The following is a 19085-nucleotide window of genomic DNA, read 5'->3' on the forward strand; positions in this document are numbered from 1 at the left end:
TGCTGCATGAGGGGTCAGTCTTATAGAGCAGAAGGAATGCATGTTCCTCGGAGAGAAGGAGATGTGTCAGGACATCTGGGTAGAAACAAAAGGATGTACCCTCACTGTGTACAAGTCATCCTGAGAGCAAGGGGGCCAAGGGAGGAGAGTTGGAGATATCTAATATATGAAAGGAGCATGTCTGTGGCACCACCTCTCTGAGGACTACTTTAAGGGCTCAGTAAAAATGAAGGGAAAATGTAAGATTGGTGATCATTGAGGAAGGTTTGGGAGAACACCCTTAGTAGGATTCATTCTCCATCTTTTATTTATTTATTTATTTTTTGAGGATAACTCAGCGGCTCTGGTTGCAGAGCCAATGAACCAGGCAGTAAGGAGTGAGGGATCCCCATCCCCCACAAGCCTAGGACAAAAATCAGAGCAGCCAACTTCCACCAGGGCAGCAATGAGAGCACTAAAGGGGTCACCACACGCACAGCAGGTGACTGAGGCACCCAGGTGCTGTGTCTCTATGCACGTGTGGCCAGCCATGTTCTCTGTCCCCACACTCACCCCAGGGCTGTTTATGAGCAAGTTCAGGTGGCTCCTTTTCTTTATTTAATTTTCCTTACAATAGATGTTGGCTTTAAAATACAGTCAAATACAGATATAAATTGTTTTTTTAAAAAAGCTGTATCATCTCTAGAGTGGAGTAGAAGATGAAAGCTGCCCTTCCTTCATCACACACGTGGATAATAGGGCCCAGATTTTCTTGGTGTCAGATTAGATGCTGGTTTTTCAGGTACCTTAAAAGTTATGCTAAATCGGAGAGGTACTTCTAAATGTATTCCTAGGGCCACCACAGCATAGAACAGAGAGAAGTTCAAACTAGAACTTGGAGATTCCTGCAGTCTCTAGAGCCCAGCCCTCTCATCCTGCTGGTGAGGAAACGCACTCAGAGCCAGAGTGAGAAAGCCCTGTAGTCACGAGGCACAGGGTAAGTGAGCACCCCTACTCTCACCGTCTGGACTGTGTGTGTGTATCACTCTCTCTCGGTGCCTCAGTGACCTCCTGGCCCTGGGCAGTTCCCACATGAAAGATAAGCTGCTGAGTGCCCACTGCTTCCTCTTGACCCAAGTCAGGGGTGCACAAGAAGCAGAGGCAGGAGCCTAACGATGCTGCAGTGGAGCAGAGCCAAAACAAGTGCAGGCTTGGCAGCACTTCTTAGCTGTGTACTCGGGCCTAGCTACTTCCTGTTTCCTCGGTTTCTCCATCAGTAAAATGGGAGTGCATGCACGCTCAGTCATGTCTGACTCATTGCAACGCTATGGACTGTAGCCCTCCCCCGCGACCCCCCAGGCTCCTCTGTCCCTGGGATTTCCCAGGCAAGAATACTGGCATGGGTTGCCATTTCCTCCTCCAGGGGATATTCCCCACCCAGGGATAGAACCAGTGTCTCCTGCTTTGCAGGCAGATTCTTTACCGCTGAGCCACTGGGGAAGTCCCAAAATGAGGGTTAATAGTACTATTTGTTGTGAAGATTAGATAACAAATATAAAGCATTCAGCATTGTGCCTCAAAGGTAATAAAATGACCAGTAAGGTTTGGTGATTATTATCATTAATTTTGCGTACAAGGGCTTTGTGACTCATAACACCCCGTGAAAAGTAAAGGACTGGCCATGATTATAGCAGTGATGGCCAGGGCTCCGCTCATAGCCGTCTTTCCTTCTGCCTTCCACCCTTCTCTCTGTGAACTTTGGCAGCAGGACACTTCCACAGAAGCAGTAGCTTAGAGAAGGATGGTGCAGAGTGTAAGAGTACTTACTCTTTCCAAAGCCCATCTCAGAAGACACGGGATGGCTCTGGCTTACAAGCCTTTCCCTCCTGGGCACCACCAGATGATGGTGCACCTGTAAAAGCCTTGATTTGGCCAGTTCCATGGCAAGATGTATTCCTTTTCCTTTTCTGACTTCAAGAAAATGTTTCCGACCCCAGTTGTTGGGTTGACCAAAAAATTCATTGGGGTTTTTCTGTCACATCTTATGAAAAACCCAAACGACTTTTTGGACCATCTGACACAATTCGCATACCAAATAAAGCTCATGGCTTACCAAGGCTGCCACCAACACATCTAAGTACCTTAGTATAAACTACAAAAAGGTGCCTCTTCCTCAAGTCATGTCCCTTGCACTTTGTTTGAACAAGATAGCTTACTGTCCTTGTGCAACCTCCATTACCATATGTGGCAGCCCTGTGGCTTGTGTTAAGAATATTCATCTCTGTTCTTTAGGTCCTGAAACACCTGCGGCACCTAAATTTTACCAGCAATATGGGGGAGCAAGTAACTTTCGATGAATGTGGAGACCTGGCAGGGAACTATTCCATCATCAACTGGCACCTCTCCCCAGAGGACGGCTCCATAGTGTTTAAGGAAGTTGGATATTACAATGTCTATGCCAAGAAAGGAGAGAGACTCTTCATCAATGATGAAAAAATTCTGTGGAGTGGATTCTCAAGGGAGGTATGTGCTGTCCATCAGGATGCTAGATGCTTCCACCACGGGAAGAAACTGTGCTGGGCTTTGGGAGGGCCTTGGGCTTTGCCACTGGAGTTGCAGAATCACGAGTCCACTTCCATCAATTCACTAACTGCCTTGTCAGGATTCCCTGTGAAATCCATGAGTGTTTAGAGTCCTAAAGAGAATTTTCAGAACCAGAGCCCCATGTTTATTGTATTGAAACAATTTTATTCTTTACAAATCTGACTCCATGGCTAATAATAGTTTCTTTGGCTAAAACTTTCCCCAACCAGAGCAAAATATTTAAGCAAACGCAAGCATCACTCAAGACAGGGCATGGGCAATTCATACAGAGGTAGCTCCCTGTTATCCAAAATAGCTTAGGACTGGCCTATAAATCAAAAGGACAATTTATTCTCTTCCTATGGGAGACCTGTAGCAAATAGGAGGATGCTTGTGCCTGTGATCACGGCCTCCTTCCATGAGGTATCAGTTCATCTAGAAGCCTGATTAATAACCAGAGGCACATCACTCCCAGTGAATATGCACTTAAGGAAAAGATACATGATAGGCTGAAATAATAACCATTCTACGATAGCTGTGTCCTAGAATATAGTGTGTTCTAAGGACCCAGATCCTCTGTAGGAACAAACCCTGGACCAGGCATCCTCTCTAACTCTTCCAAAAAGCCTGGATGAGAACTGCTACATTTCTCTTTGCATTTGCTTTTCTATTATTGGAGTAGGAAATGGCAGCCTACTCCAGTATTCTTGCCTGGAAAATCCCATGGACAGAGGAGGCTGGTGAGCTACAGTCTATGGGGTCACAAAGATTCAGACACAACTGAGGGACTAACACTTTCTATTATCACCTTTGGGTATCTTGAACCACTTTTTATGACATGACCAAAAATTCAACTTCATCTTTTTACCAAATGCTTCATAGGTTGATGGGTTTCTGATGAGATACTACAATTTCACTGTTTCTCAATTTAAAGGATAAGTTACCTTTAAGAAGTTCTCCTATAGATAGCAAATCTCATCCACAGTATGCAAGCCTTTATAGTTTCTATCTCAGAGAATGAATTCTCAATTATAAACATGTCATGACCCTTTTTCAAATAGAGCTTTGGGGATTCCAGAGGGTATGTTCCTCTGTCCACTAAATATACTGTTGTCTAAATTATCACAAGTATCAATTGACTACAGTCTAAATTGATCAGCTGTGTTATTTATTATCTGTTCCCTGCTGTTGTTGACTCATCCAGGTTATATTTTACTTCCATTGATGCACACAGTTGTCTCTAATTGGTTTAGATTGAACCATTGTTATTTTGAGGTTTTTGCCACTCACAGCCTAACAGAAGCCAAGAAGGAAAGCTACTAAACTCATTTTAAAAGGCTAATATAATCTTAATATCAAAAACAGGCAATAACAGTACAAGAAAAAGCAATTATAGGCCAATCTATAAACATAGATGTGGTCACATCCTAAATAAAATGTCAACAAAGTTGGACCAGCAGTGTATGAAATACATATCGTGATCCAGTAGAATTTGCAGTGAATTTACAAGCACATAATAATAGCAAACATTACAGTGTTCATCAGATCAGATCAGTCACTCAGTCGTGTCCAACTCTTTGTGACCCCATGAATTGCAGCACCCCAGGCTTCCCTGTCCATCACCAACTCCCGGAGTTCACTCAGACTTATGTCCATCAAGTCAGTGATGCCATCCAGCCATCTCATTCTCTGTCGTCCCCTTCTCCTCTTGCCCCCAATCCCTCCCAGCATCAGAGTCTTTTCCAATGAGTCAACTCTTCGCATAAGGTGGCCAAAGTACTGGAGTTTTAGCTTTAGTATCATTCCTTCCAAAGAAATCCCAGGGCTGATCTCCTTTAGAATGGACTGGTTGGATCTCCTTGCAGTCCAAGGAACTCTCAAGAGTCTTCTCCAACACCCCAGTTCAAAAGTATCAATTCTTTGGCGCTCAGCCTTCTTCACAGTCCAACTCTCACATCCATACATGACCACAGGAAAAACCATAGCCTTGACTAGACGAACCTTTGTTGGTAAAGTAATGTCTCTGCTTTTGAATATGCTATCTAGGTTGGTCATAACTTTCCTTCCAAGGAGTAAGCGTCTTTTTAATTTCATGGCTGCAGTCACCATCTGCAGTGATTTTGGAGCCCCAAAAAATAAAGTCTGACACTGTTTCCACTGTTTCCCCATCTATTTACCATGAAGTGATGGGACCAGATGCCACGATCTTCGTTTGCTGAATGTTGAGCTTTAAGCCAACTTTTTCACTCTCCACTTTCACCTTCATCAAGAGGCTTTTGAGTTCCTCTTCACCTTCTGCCATAAGGGTGGTGTCATCTGCATATCTGAGGTTATTGATATTTCTCCTGGCAATCTTGATTCCAGCTTGTGCTTCTTCCAGTCCAGCGTTTCTCATGATGTACTCTGCATAGAAGTTAAATAAGCAGGGTGACAGTATACAGCCTTGACGTACTCCTTTTCCTATTTGGAACCAGTCTGTTGTTCCATGTCCAGTTCTAAGTGTTGCTTCCTGACCTGCATACAAATTTCTCAAGAGGCAGATCAGGTGGTCTAGTATTCCCATCTCTTTCAGAATTTTCCACTGTTGATTGTGATCCACACAGTCAAAGGCTTTGGCATAGTCAATAAAGCAGAAATAGATGTTTTTCTGGAACTCTCTTGCTTTTTCCATGATCCAGCGGATGTTGGCAATTTGATCTCTGGTTCCTCTGCCTTTTCTAAAACCAGCTTGAACATCAGGAAGTTCACAGTTCACAGTGTTCATAGATGTAGCTTATCCTTTCCTTCCTTCAAACCAGGGCTCTGAGAGTCTCAGTGATCATCAGATCTGGTATTGCCACTTCTATTCCTCTTTCATTAGAAAATACTGCTGCTCATCTGTTCAAGTGTTTTAAAATTCCTTGTCAAGCCAGTTATTTCTTTTTTGCTGGAAACAATAATTATTTTACTGCTTTCCATGTGTTTAACTTTGTAAGATGCCTCCTGTTCAAGCAAGTAGTAGGAAGGGGGATAGTCTTCTTAAAGAGATGTTTTGAAAATAGTATGAACCCTACCATGTATCAAGGGTTATTCAAGGCTTTGTAACTGGGGCTACAAAAATGAGGACTTGCTCCCTAATTCAAAAAAGGTATGCTTTTTGCGTTCTTATGATATATTTACTGTCTCTGATACACATAGACTGTTAGGTAGTAAATACCTAATAAGTACTCAGCTACCTGGCATGATCAAAGATTGAGATGGAAGCAGGATTTCTGAATGGTGAAACAATAGTAGATTGGGCAAAATCGTCAAAAACAATCATTTAAGAAGCTAGAAATCAACCAATAGCATACATCAAAAGGTGAAGTTTTTTTGTTTTTTTGTTTTTTTTTTAAGAAAAACTAATGAAACTCAGCTAACAGTGGCAGTCTGTGGCATTTTAGCCTGGGGCTGCTCTCCAATTATTTCTAATGTGGACAAGCATGTTATCTGCATTATTATTAAAAATAACAGTTTTTTTTAGCCCTTTCCAATATGTTTGCCCATATTTTTCTTGTTTCACTAACTAGGAACTCTGGTGTAATATATAATAATAGTGGTGATACTGAGCACCCTTATTTTACTTTTAAGTTTATTTATTTTAATTGGAGGCTAATTACTTTACAATATTGTATTGGTTTTGCCATAAATCAACATGAATCTGCCATGGGTGTACAGTGTGGAGATTCCTTAAAAAACTGGAAATAGAACTGCCTTATGACCCAGCAATCCCACTGCTGGGCATACACACCCTTATTTTAAATAAGCACCCTTATTTATTTTAAATTAAATAATATTGTGTCATATGGATTGATGTGTATGCTAACAATTGGGGGATGTTTTTTCAAGGTAAAGATATCTCTTCCTACTCTAGGTTTTTTTCTAATTTTTAAAAAATTTATTTATTTTGTAATTGAAGGATCATTGCTTTACAGAATTTTGTTTTCTGTCAAACATCATTAAGTTTTTTATCACTAGTTTGTGTTGCTGCTGCTTCTGCTGCTGCTGCTAAGTCGCTTCAGTCGTGTCCGACTCTGTGCGACCCCATAGACAGCAGCCCACCAGGCTCCCCCGTCCCTGGGATTCTCCAGGCAAGAACACTGGAGTGGGTTGCCATTGCCTTCTCCAGTTTGTGTTAAACTTCATCAAATATTTTTTCATCCATTGATGATCATGTTTACCTGTGTTAATTTATTATTACAGTGAGTGATACAGAATTTCTAATATTAAACTTGCTTACATTCCTGGCAGAAACTCAGCATGATCATGGTGTATTTTGTTTTTCATGCTCTTTTTTTGTTTGTTTGTTTTTCATGCTCTTTGAGTTTGTTATTTTAGTACTTTCATCTGTTTTCAAGTAGTAGAAAGTAGTTGTACTCTTTCCAGATCCTTTCAGAGTCCTTACCCTTTGCATGTATCTCCAGGATTTCTATACATTTTTATTTCCAATAACTTCTATACATTTTTACTTCCAATAATCAGAACTTCATATTCTTTTTCAGAGACTGCCTGCAGGCTAATGGAACCCATTTTGCCTACGGGCTCAGAGAGGCAAAGGAGAACCTCAGAAGAGCCTAGGAATTTACATTTCCCTTCTGCTCTGAGTGCTGTGAAAGTGTGAAAGGTCTAGCCCTTTTCTTCAGGTCAGGACAGCGTTGGGGCCTAACCTACAATCCAGAGCTCCCCCGGGGATCAGGCAGAAGTCGGAGGGACTTTGCTCAGGATCATAGCCTTGCTTATTCTCCTCCCTCCTATGTCCTACTTCCTCCATGCTCTTCCTGATTCCCTTGGGAGAACTTTCCTTATAAATCACTTGGACACAAATCCTCAACTCAGCTCTACTTCTGAAGACAACCTAATAAGTGAGATGGGCCTTCATACTGTCCTTGTCTTGTTTTAGAATCAAGGTTATTATACTGGGCTTACAAGAATTAGTTGGAAGGTGCTCCTTTAAGAATATATATATTTTCCTGATCTTTGCTAGAATTTGTATAAGATTGCTCTGTTCCTTGAAAGTTTAGTATTACTTGCTTGTGGTGAACAAGGATGATGGTCATCTCAGGTATGACTATGTGGTGGGGAGGAAGTAAGTGGAAAGAGGAGTATATTATTCTGGGACTTGTAAAGGATGGAAGGGAAGGCTATTTAAGGAGGATTTTGTTACTGTGTAGACTCACAACAATTAATCTTCCTCGAATTCCACTGAGATGTGTTTGCGTGTGTGTGTGTGTGCATGCACTTTCCCATAGGCATTTGTCCCCTTCAGAGATAATAGGAACACAGGCCGCTGGCCCTTCCTCCGCCTGGATTGGGCCTGAGCCTGCCACACTGGTGCTAGTGCCCAGCTCCTCCCTCTGACACGTGTCAGAGGAGCTGGAAGACTGATCTCACAGCTGCAGCCCCTCTCTGTTGTGATCTCCGCCCTCAGGTGCCTTTCTCCAACTGCAGCCGAGACTGCCTGGCAGGGACCAGGAAAGGAATCATTGAGGGAGAGCCCACCTGCTGCTTTGAGTGTGTGGAATGTCCTGATGGGGAGTACAGCGACGAGACAGGTAAAGGAGCAACCCTGGTGGGCATGCAGGGCTCCCTTCACTGTGGGGCCCTGGGCTCAGCAAAGTCCCCGGAAGGGCTGGGCTGAGATGGTGCTTAGTACTGTTTCTCATTTAACAAGGTGCGTCTGAGCATCACACTGGGCTGCACACTGAGGGGGATAGAATCGGAATATTAGCTATCTCTGTAATACCATAAAAGTTTACAAACACATCTGCTGCACATCTTTCTCTTACTTCGATACTGCACTCCAATATTGTTTTTTTTTTCCTTAGAGCTCAGTGATCCTGAATAGACCAAGTTGTGTCTGTACCCTGATTAAGGCAGCAGCAGTGCTAGAGAGCATATCAGGGAATCACCATCTAAAATGAGTAAGAGACTGGATGACAGCAGCAAGAAGATGCTGTAGGCAACACAATATAACATCAAATTCAAAGCTGGGCTAATAGAGCTAAACAACAGAATGATCTCTTAGGAACCAGAGATGTGTGTTCCAGGCTCCAGAGTTAATAGGTCAAGACAGATTGTCTACAGAGTACCTGGCACTGGACTTACTATCTTATTTATGTTTCTCCTATGCCTCAGTTTCTTCATCTATAAAGTAAGAATAATAATAAACCTATCTTACAGAGTTTGGGGGATTAAATTAGATAAAACTGGTAAAACACATGATAAGTTATAGAGAAATATTTGTTTGGCATATTGGAAGCACTCTATAAATACTAAATATAATTTTTTCTCATTATTATTAACTCATTTCATCCTCACTACCATGATGGATTTATTATTGCTTCCATTTCACCGATGAGGAAACTGAGGCTCAGAATGGTTAAGGAGCCTGACCAAAGTCACACAGCTAATAAAGGGCAGGGCCAGGATTCCCATCCAGACCTCTGACTGCAAAGCCCGTGCTCCTTTCACCCCCCAAAACTGCACATTGACTGAGAAACAGCACAGGCTTAATAAACATTTGTTGGTCAAATGAGTCTACAGCCACCCTCACTAGAAAGCCACTGATGTGGAGTGAGGAAGGCACAGGTCAGAATCGTGGAGTACTTTGCCGTGATCTAAGAGGCTGCTCTGGCGTGTCTACAAAGCCCATCCTTATGTCCAAAATAAGTCAGACTGAGTGTGAATCACTGTGAAAATTGGTGGACAGTGCCAGACCCCCAGTGTGCAGGGCAGCCACCTGTCTGGCAAGACTGATCATTCTGTGCTTGCTGAATGATGGTTTGTACATCAGCAAGTAGTGTTAAAGGAAGCAAGTAGCCCTCCTAGAGTTTGGGATTGACATGTACACACGGCTATATATAAAATGGATGACCAACAACAATCTACTGTATAACACAGGGAAGTCAGTTTAATATTATGTCACAACATAAATGGGAAAAGAATTTGAAAAAAGAATAGATACACATATGTATATAAACTGAATCACTTCGCTATACACCTGAAACTATCACAACCTTGTTAATCGACTATATTACAACATAAAATTAAAAAATTTTTCAAAAAGTATCCCCCATATATACAAACTGGAGGAGGGCATGGCAACCTACTCCAGTTTTCTTGCCTGGAGAATCCCATGGATAGATGAGCCTGGTGGGCTACAGTCCATAGGGTGGAAAAGAGTTGGACACAACTGAAGGGACCTGAGCACAGTACATATGACTGAACACACATATGACTGAACACACAGCACATATGACTGACCACGGCACACGTGACTGAGTACAGCACAAAAGAAAAAACTAATAGAACCATCAAAGAAACATGAAATTAAGTATATTATTAAGCATAAGTCAGGGTTCAGTACATTATCTGATAATGTAAAAATCACAATTATTTCATCAATAAAGCAAATTTAAAGTTCCCTCATCACCACATTCACACTCACAAATTTCAGTCTCTGCCACGCAGTACTAACCCCTCCATTGCGACATTTTACAGATGCAAGTGCCTGTGATAAGTGCCCTGATGACTTCTGGTCCAACGAGAACCACACTTCCTGCATCGCCAAGGAGATCGAGTTTCTGTCCTGGACCGAGCCCTTCGGGATCGCACTCACACTCTTTGCTGTGCTGGGCATTTTCCTCACAGCCTTTGTGCTGGGCGTCTTCATCAAGTTCCGCAACACGCCCATCGTCAAGGCCACCAACCGGGAGCTCTCCTACCTCCTCCTCTTCTCCCTGCTCTGCTGCTTCTCCAGCTCCCTGTTCTTCATCGGGGAGCCCCAGGACTGGACCTGCCGCCTGCGCCAGCCGGCCTTTGGCATCAGCTTCGTGCTCTGCATCTCGTGCATCCTGGTGAAAACCAATCGGGTCCTCCTGGTGTTTGAGGCCAAGATTCCCACCAGCTTCCACCGGAAGTGGTGGGGGCTCAACCTGCAGTTCCTGCTGGTCTTCCTCTGCACCTTCATGCAGATTGTCATCTGTGCCATTTGGCTCAATACGGCGCCCCCCTCGAGCTACCGCAACCACGAGCTGGAGGACGAGATCATCTTCATCACCTGCCACGAGGGCTCGCTCATGGCGCTGGGCTTCCTGATCGGCTACACCTGCTTACTGGCCGCCATCTGCTTCTTCTTCGCCTTCAAGTCCCGGAAGCTGCCAGAGAACTTCAACGAAGCCAAGTTCATCACCTTCAGCATGCTCATCTTCTTCATCGTCTGGATCTCTTTCATCCCTGCCTACGCCAGCACTTACGGCAAGTTCGTCTCTGCCGTGGAGGTGATCGCCATCCTGGCGGCCAGCTTTGGCTTGCTGGCCTGCATCTTCTTCAACAAGGTCTACATCATCCTCTTCAAGCCTTCCCGGAACACCATCGAGGAGGTGCGCTGCAGCACCGCGGCACACGCCTTCAAGGTGGCCGCCCGAGCCACGCTGCGCCGCAGCAACGTCTCCCGCCAGCGGTCCAGCAGCCTAGGGGGCTCCACGGGATCCACCCCCTCCTCCTCCATCAGCAGCAAGAGCAACAGCGAGGACCCGTTCCCGCAGCAGCAGCCGGAGAGGCAGAAGCAGCCGCAGCCGCTGGCCCTGAAACGGCAGAACGCGCAGCAGCCACAGCCGCGGCCACCCTCGACCCCACAGCCGCAGCCACAGTCGCAGCAGCCGCCCAGATGCAAGCAGAAGGTCATCTTTGGCAGCGGCACCGTCACCTTCTCGCTGAGCTTTGACGAGCCTCAGAAGAGCGCCGTGGCTCACAGGAATTCCACGCACCAGACCTCCCTGGAGGCCCAGAAAAACAATGACGCCCTGACCAAACACCAGGCGTTGCTCCCGCTGCAGTGCGGGGAGACGGACTCGGAATTGACCGCCCAGGAGACAGGCCTGCAGGGCCCTGTGGGTGAGGACCACCAGCTAGAGATGGAGGACCCCGAAGAGATGTCCCCGGCACTTGTAGTGTCTAATTCCCGGAGCTTTGTCATCAGTGGCGGAGGCAGCACTGTTACGGAAAACATGCTGCGTTCTTAAAGGGGAAGGAGAAAGCCAGTTCAGGGGGAATCCAGGAAGTTTTCCCGGGATGACCTTCTCCACAGGGATGAGGAACTGCCCCACCCCCACCCCCCTTCCTCCAGGAAGGAGGGATAAGACCCACCAAATGCTTGGAACTTAGTTGCACTGCTATAAACGACAATGAATGAAATAATGTCCCCCTTAAAATTAAAAAGAGGGGAGCAGTGTGCTTCTATGGTTAGGTTTATCAGAGTGCTGAGATCCCTATAGTCAGGTTCGCCTTTCCCTGCTTCCATTCTCCTGTTCTATCCCATCCAACAGTCCAGAGATAAAACCATGGCTTTAAGATACCCACCTATTCCCCCTAGGGTCTTATTTGTTGTTTTTGTTGCTGTTGTTTTTGTTTGATTTTTGTTTTTAATGTTGAAACGTCTGCCCTGAACTTTGCAGACAGCCTGGTCCAGAAACCTGTGCAGAGTGACAGGACCTCCTCTGGGCACCACTAGAGTTGAGTGTGAAAGACAGAATATTGCCAGTGCTGCCCAACACCTTGACAGTGGGAAGAACTTGAAATGTCCAGAGCTGTAAGATGAATGTGTCCCCTCCTATTTATGAAACTGTTAAATATGTGGTTTCCTACTTGCTGCTGCTGTCACGTGACGTGGAGAAGGTTAGCATCCATCCTCCAGCAGTACGTCTGATCTTGTCCAGAGTGGGATGGTGATGCCACGTTTAGATTCCAAGATCTCAGGAATCACCTCAGCCTGCTGGGAAGGGACTGCATGAATCCAATGAGCTGTATCTGTAATTAACATTGTCATATGTAGCTTTATCCTTAAGAAAATGCGTTTGTTTTAATAGTCTATGGACAATATAAACTGGAAAAAAATGTCCCAGTCTGGTTGATATAAGGCAGTATTATTGAGTCCCATTTTCTTTGCCTGCCCCACCACCCACACCCCAATGAGCTAAGCCCTAAATGAGCCCTTTCAGGGCCCAGGGATCCAGAAGCTCCCTCTTTCTCCACCCCAAATGCTTCCTGAAGTCATGCCTTCCCCTGTGAAGAATAAGCTCCCAGTCTCTGACCTCCTACCAGTTTCTGGGGTAAGAACACATGGTTCCAAGAGAGCTCTCATGGGATATTACTCTTGGCACCCCCCAGTGCCATACTTAGGTTCCCTCCAGCAGTGGGATCTGCCCATGGGTAGTTACAAGATTGAATGTTGAACGGCATACTGCTGAACAGTCAGGTTCCGGAGCTAGAGAGGCCTGGGGTCAAGTGCTGGGTTTGTCACTCACAGGTTGGGTGACCACAGGCAGGGAACCTTGACCTCACTCAGCCCCAGCTTCTTTGTGTCTAAAATGGAGGTAATAATCATCCTTTTCCCGCAGAGCTCTTATGTGGGTTAAATGAGATAAATGTATGTAAAGTATTTTAGCATGGTGCCTAGCCCATAGTAAGCACGCAATAAATATTAGTTAATATTATTACTGATATTGTAATTTCTTTCACTTGTTTAAAATAGAAAACAACACATTTATTTAACCATTCACACTTTAACAACAAACCCACTGATCACACTAACTTTCTCCATAATAAGCCCAAGAACTCTGCGGCCCAGTCCAAGGGGTCCTGAACACCATAGCTCATGGTGAAGCCGAACATCAGTCCCCTAAGGGACCCATGCTCCCCCTACCTCTGTGGTGTCAGAACCAAGATGTCCAACACCAAGGGAAGACCATCCCAGTCTGGCAGCCGACTCTCAGATCTCTCTAAATGCTGCTTTTAAGCCAGTCAAACCTGTGTGACACCACAAAGTCTACAGTTCTTGATGACTTTCTGACCATTTTCTTCCAAAAGGGCCAGCTTTCCTTGATTTTTAAAATGAAAATGAATTGTGGAAGGGACTTCCCTGGTAGGCCAATGGTAAACATTCCATGCTGCCAATGCAACAGACACAGGTTCGATCCCTGGTCAGGGTACTAAGATCCCACATGCCACACAACGAGGCCAAAAGATTAAAAAAATTAAAGTTGAAAGTTAAAAAAAAAAATGACTTGTGGAAATTACAATTGTCAATCTGGATGAAAAGACACTAGAGGGCGTCATGTAGAAGACACAGAGAAGGTCTCACACAGGAGGACCTGCGGCATCTGCTTCCCCAAACCAGACCCAGCCTGCCACTCCCACCCTGGTCACACCTCTGAGCAAGGCCCAGAGCAGAATGAAGACTTACATTTAACATTTTACTTGGACTTTTTTTTAAAAAAGGCTGAACATTTGATGGCCTTGGTTTTAATTTTTATATTTGGTTGTTTTAAATACAAGCTTTTATCTTATTTTTATTTTGCTGGTCAAAGCAGCCAAGTGGAAACAGCTACTTTGCAATGCAAAATGCCACACACTCATCCTTCCCAAGTTTGCTTTGACAAGTGGCTCACCCTCACGGCTGAGCTGGAGGAAGAGGTTTCCCAGGGAAAACACACCATTCACCGTGAGCTCCACGTCACCGAGTGCTTGCCCTCCAGGTTCTTGTCAGAAAGGGAGGCTGACTGTCACTGTCCTCTGTCCTTCGTAGCAGGCACGACTCTCACACACAGTCAGGGTCTCAGTTATGAATCTGCATTATGTTTCTGTCACATCCCAGGTTCCTTCTCAAATTCCCGTTCAGCCTAATGACAGAAACTTCATTTTAGTCAAACTGGGGTTTTCTCTCGAATTTCAGAATTTTCTGAATCAATTTAGATTTTTAGGGGTCTGTTCAGAGGTTTCTCCCTTCCCCCTTCCAGGAAGGTTTCTATAGTGTGAGGAGGTAGGGTTCCCCAAACATCCACAGCTCCTGTTGACATCTCTGAGAACATTTTTTTCTTTTATCTTTTTTAGATGTGGACCATTTTTAAAGTCTTTATTGAATTTGTTACAACAGTGCTTCTGTGTTATGTTCTGAGTTTTTGTTCTCGAGGCATGTGGGATCTTAGCTCTCTGACCAGGGACTTCGTCTGTACCCGTTGCATTGGAACGTGAAGTCTTAACCACTGGACCACCAGGGAAGTCCCTCTGAGAACATTCTTATCTAGCCCTCAGTAATTGTTATGAATCCATTCTGACATCCTCTGAGGCTTCTGTGTCCCCAGGGCATAGAATCCACAGTGATTTTCGTGGCTGCATCACCTTGTCCCAACCACGAGGCCCCTCCCAGGCCTGCCAGATCTCTCATGAGAAAGCCCTGGGGCCTGGGAATTACCAGGCAGGTCTCAGGCTCTTCTCTCCTTGCCCTCCACTGCCAAAGAAATTCCTAATTCCTCCACAGGGTTGTTTGGCAAAAAAAAAACTTACTACCTGCCGTGCACTCAGCACTCACGACACAGGGATCCAGACACTGGAACCTTCATTGCAGCTGGAGGAACCAAAGTTCTCTGCCACTGTGCTTGGCCCCATTCATATCACCTTTCCAAGATTCCCATCAGTCACATGCAGAACTCTTCCACAGGAAGTTTGGCAAAGTGGCCTTTGCTCTCCAGCCTCTGGAGTACAGGACGGCATGCTAGAGGAAGGTGGGTGATGCATGAGCCAGTCTGCAGTATCCACTGCCCACAAACAAAGCATTTTTTAAGATCAAACACAAAATGAAAAACACACCCTGCTGAGAAAAAATAAGCAAAATTTGATTCCCTTTCATCTTAACAGCTGTGGTAAATCAGAAAGATACTGTGAAGACAGAACTGCAGATGGCATTTTGCCATGAAAGAGAGGCTGCTAACAGATAAAAGAGAGAGCAAGCAGGGGCAAGCACTCGGGGTGGCACTGCAGAGGGGTGGGAGGGTGGGAATTTGATTATAAACTCATTAGCACTGTTGGACTTTTTAAATGATATGCAAAAGTTTGTGTGTCTGGGTTCGTTTAATAGCCTGGATACATAATACACAATTGTTTAACAGTGATTACGTCTGGGTGTTAGAATTACGAATGACTTATTTCCTTCTTAATATTTTTCTGGATTTTTTCTAGGAACATGACTTACAGTAAAAGAAAAAAATCTGCTTCTTAGATTATCAAGTGTGATCATATTACAGTCATATTTTTTGTTTGCACTTTTTTTTTACTTTTTATTTATAAATCATTTCAAGCTTATATAAATTTTGCAAAAATAAGCAGTCCAAAAGACATCTGTACCCCTTCTACCTAGATTCATTTATTATTAACATTTTACCTCATTTGTTGTCAGCATTGTGGTCATTTAACAAAACATGATGCACTCTGAAGTATTTATGGGTGAGATCATAGGATGCCTGGAGTTTGCTTTAAAAACCACAATGGGGGAGAAAACAAGTATGTAGGGAGAAAGATAAGAAAGAACACCAGAAAGTCAATGGCTGTTGAAGCTTCAGTTTTCTACTCCTATTTTTTTGTGTGTTTCTAAATTTCCATAATAAAAAATTAAATTTAAAAAACAGCGAAAGTATAAAAAAAGAATCCACCAGTCAAAAAAAAATCACACTAAAGATTTCAACAACTTGAGTGGCCCTATTCATCACCATTTTTTGACTGGTGGATTCTTTTCTATCCTTGGGCTGCTTTTTATCACAAGAGAAGCTAGTACATCAAACACACAAAAAGAACCTGAAAGTCTGCCAAGCAACTAAAATTCTAGTTGAAAACCAAACCAAGAAAAATTTAATGTAAGACCTTTACAATGAGCTTCAAAAAGCAACTCTTTGGAGCATATCAAAAAGGCCTTCTTGGAGCTTGATGAAACACAAGTCTTCCTGGATCTTGATGTGATCTATTATGATCTTATCCTTAGTTGAACCAACTGTGGGCTGTTCAAGTTTTCTGAATTATCCTCAGGCAATTCGTTTAACAGATCTCTCTTAACTTTTGTGCCAGTAAATTTTCTTTTATGAATATACTCCCAGGGAAATAAGCCAACAGGCAGCAAAATTAATTAGTACCTATGTGTTCTGGATACATGACCTCCATGCCCCTGGTCGTGTGCAGGGAGGCCTGCAACCAGGGGAGCACAGACGCACTGCAGATGCAGACAGGAAAGCGTCCAGACACCCATCACCTGGGGGATGGCAGAGGAAATTACACTATGATCCCATTGCAGAGGAGCCCACCCACACACATCAGATATGACAGCATGTGCATGAGGTCAAAGCAGTAATCAAACTTAGAAATAACAGTAAGGAAGAGAGCAGGACATGGAATCATATGTCCACACAGAATAACATGGATTAAGTTTCACTGGAGAGAAGGGAATACAGGGAAGGAAAATAATTTATTGTTTGCTTGTTTCTTTTGTAAAGTTACACAACTTCATTGAAATGAGAGAGGCAGGGAGAGAAAACAGGAACAAACACACCCTTACCTGAAGTACTTTAGCTATGATTTAAGCACTAGTAAAGCCAAGGTACAATGGAGTGTGTGCTTAAATGTCACTTCAGTCGTGTCCGACTCTTCACGACCCTACGCACTGTAGCCTGCCAGGCTCCTCTGTCCATGGGATTCTCCAAGCAAGAATACTGGAGTGGGTTGTCATTTCCTCCTCCAGGGGATCTTCCCAACCCAGGGATTGAACCCGCATCTCTTATGTCTTCTGCCTTGGCAAGTGAATTCTTTAGCACCACCTGGGAAGCCCCAAAACTTCCAATGCAGAACAAACAGATATTTAAGGTTGCAGTGGGACTCATGTGAGTAACTGATGAATCTTTGTCTAGCCACTTCTTGTCACAGGCAGAATAACGGCCCCCAGTTTTATCTGGGACCTAACCCTCGGAACCTGTGAATGTTTATGTTACATGGCAAGGGAGAATTCAGTTGCATGTGCAATTAAAATTGTTAATCAGCTGATCTTGATATAGGGAGAGTTCTGGATTATTCAGGTGGGCCCAATGTAATCACAAGAGTGCTTATAAATGGAAGAGAGAAGCAAGAAAGTTAGGGTCAGAGGCAGAAATTTGAAAATGCTGTGCTGTGCTTAAGTTGCTTCAGTTGTATCCAACTCTTTGTGACCCCATGAACCATAGCCTGTCAGGCTCCTCTGTCCATGAGATAATCCAGGGAAGAATACTGGAGTGGGTTGCCATTTCCTTCTCCAGGGGATCTTCCTGACCCAGGGTTGGAACCACATCTCCTATGTCTCCTGAATTGGCAGGCGGGTTCTTTACCACCAACACCACCTGGGAAGCTCTTGAAAATGCTACTATATATAAAATAAGTAAGCTATAAGGATTCATTGTTCAGTACAGGGAATAAAAACATTATTTTATAATAACTTTAAATGGAGTATAAACTTTAAAGGTATTGAATCACTATGTTGTACACCTAAAACTAATATAATATTGTAAATCAACTATATGCTCCAATTTTTTAAAACTATATATAATTTATTTAAAGAAAGATTTGAAGATGTTCTGCTGCTGGTTTTGAAGGTAGAGGAAGAGACCACAAGTCAATGAATGTAGGTGGCTGCTAGTAAGCCAGAAGCAGCAGGAACAGGTTTTCCCCTAGGGTCTCCAGAAAAGGGATACAGCCCTGTCGACACCTTTCTGGACTCCTGACATCCAGAATTAGAAAACAAATTTGTGATGTTTGAAGCCACTGCACTTGGCGTAACTTACTGCAGCAGCAGAAGGAAACTGTTCCACTTACCTTTACTACCGTGTCAGTGGCGAGTGGGCTTTCTGGCTCCAACACTCTACAGCTGCAAACCTTCAGGAGCCATGAAAGAATCAGCAGACTAAAAAGATTTTGTGGCTTCAAACCACTGCAACTTCTGAAAACGTTTGCATGGTAATAGGAATTTGTTATCATAAAACTGACAATCTGCTTTTAGAATTAAATGAAAAGTAAGACAAGGAAAAGTAAGACAAATTTTCTTGTCCTTTTGAAAAGTCAGTATCATTTGTAAAGGGCTTTCTAGATTATAAATTTCTAAAAAGAAACCAAAAGTAAGTGTGTGAAATTCAAATTTGAATGAAATTTGAAAATGAGAATATGAACTGGTTATTAGATGAAAGTAAGGAAGTATTGTTAATTTTCTTAGGGGTGATAATATAGGTAGGAAAATGTCCTTATTTTTAGGGGATGCTGGCTGAACTGTTTAAGGGTAAATAAGCACAGTGTTTGCAACTAATTTTAAATGTTTCTTAAAAATACAGATATTACATCATGAGAAACGCTGGGCTGGAAGAAGCACAAGCTAGAATCAAGATTGCTGGGAGAAATATCAATAACCTCAGATATGCAGATGACACCACCCTTATGGCAGAAAGTGAAGAGGAACTAAAAAGTCTCTTGATGAAAGTGAAAGAGGAGAGTGAAAAAGTTGGCTTAAAGCTCAACATTCAGCAAACGAAGATCGTGGCATCTGGTCCCATCACTTCATGGGAAATAGATGGGGAAACAGTGGAAACAGTGTCAGACTTTATTTTTTGGGGCTCCAAAATCACTGCAGATGGTGACTGCAGCCATGAAATTAAAAGACGCTTACTCCT

At 43.6% G+C, this 19085-nt stretch overlaps 1 protein-coding gene across 3 annotated transcripts in view; it reads left to right on the plus strand.

Moving 5' to 3' along the window:
- CASR (calcium sensing receptor) overlaps window positions 1-13073 on the plus strand; it is an 88600-nt gene extending 75527 nt beyond the window's left edge. For 2 of the 3 annotated variants that reach the window (XM_025285052.3, XM_006073434.4), the window contains exons 5-7: window positions 2272-2502; window positions 8009-8132; window positions 10081-13073. In XM_025285052.3, the coding sequence (XP_025140837.1) occupies window positions 2272-2502; window positions 8009-8132; window positions 10081-11603 (1878 nt within the window). In that variant the 3' untranslated portion in view covers window positions 11604-13073. The remainder of the gene's footprint in view (window positions 1-2271; window positions 2503-8008; window positions 8133-10080) is intronic. The other variant, XM_044942518.2, reaches the window with a different exon arrangement.
- The last annotated feature ends 6012 nt before the right edge of the window (window positions 13074-19085 follow it).

The sequence above is a fragment of the Bubalus bubalis genome, chromosome 1, assembly GCF_019923935.1.
Source record: "Bubalus bubalis isolate 160015118507 breed Murrah chromosome 1, NDDB_SH_1, whole genome shotgun sequence".
Classification (NCBI taxonomy): domain Eukaryota; kingdom Metazoa; phylum Chordata; class Mammalia; order Artiodactyla; family Bovidae; genus Bubalus; species Bubalus bubalis.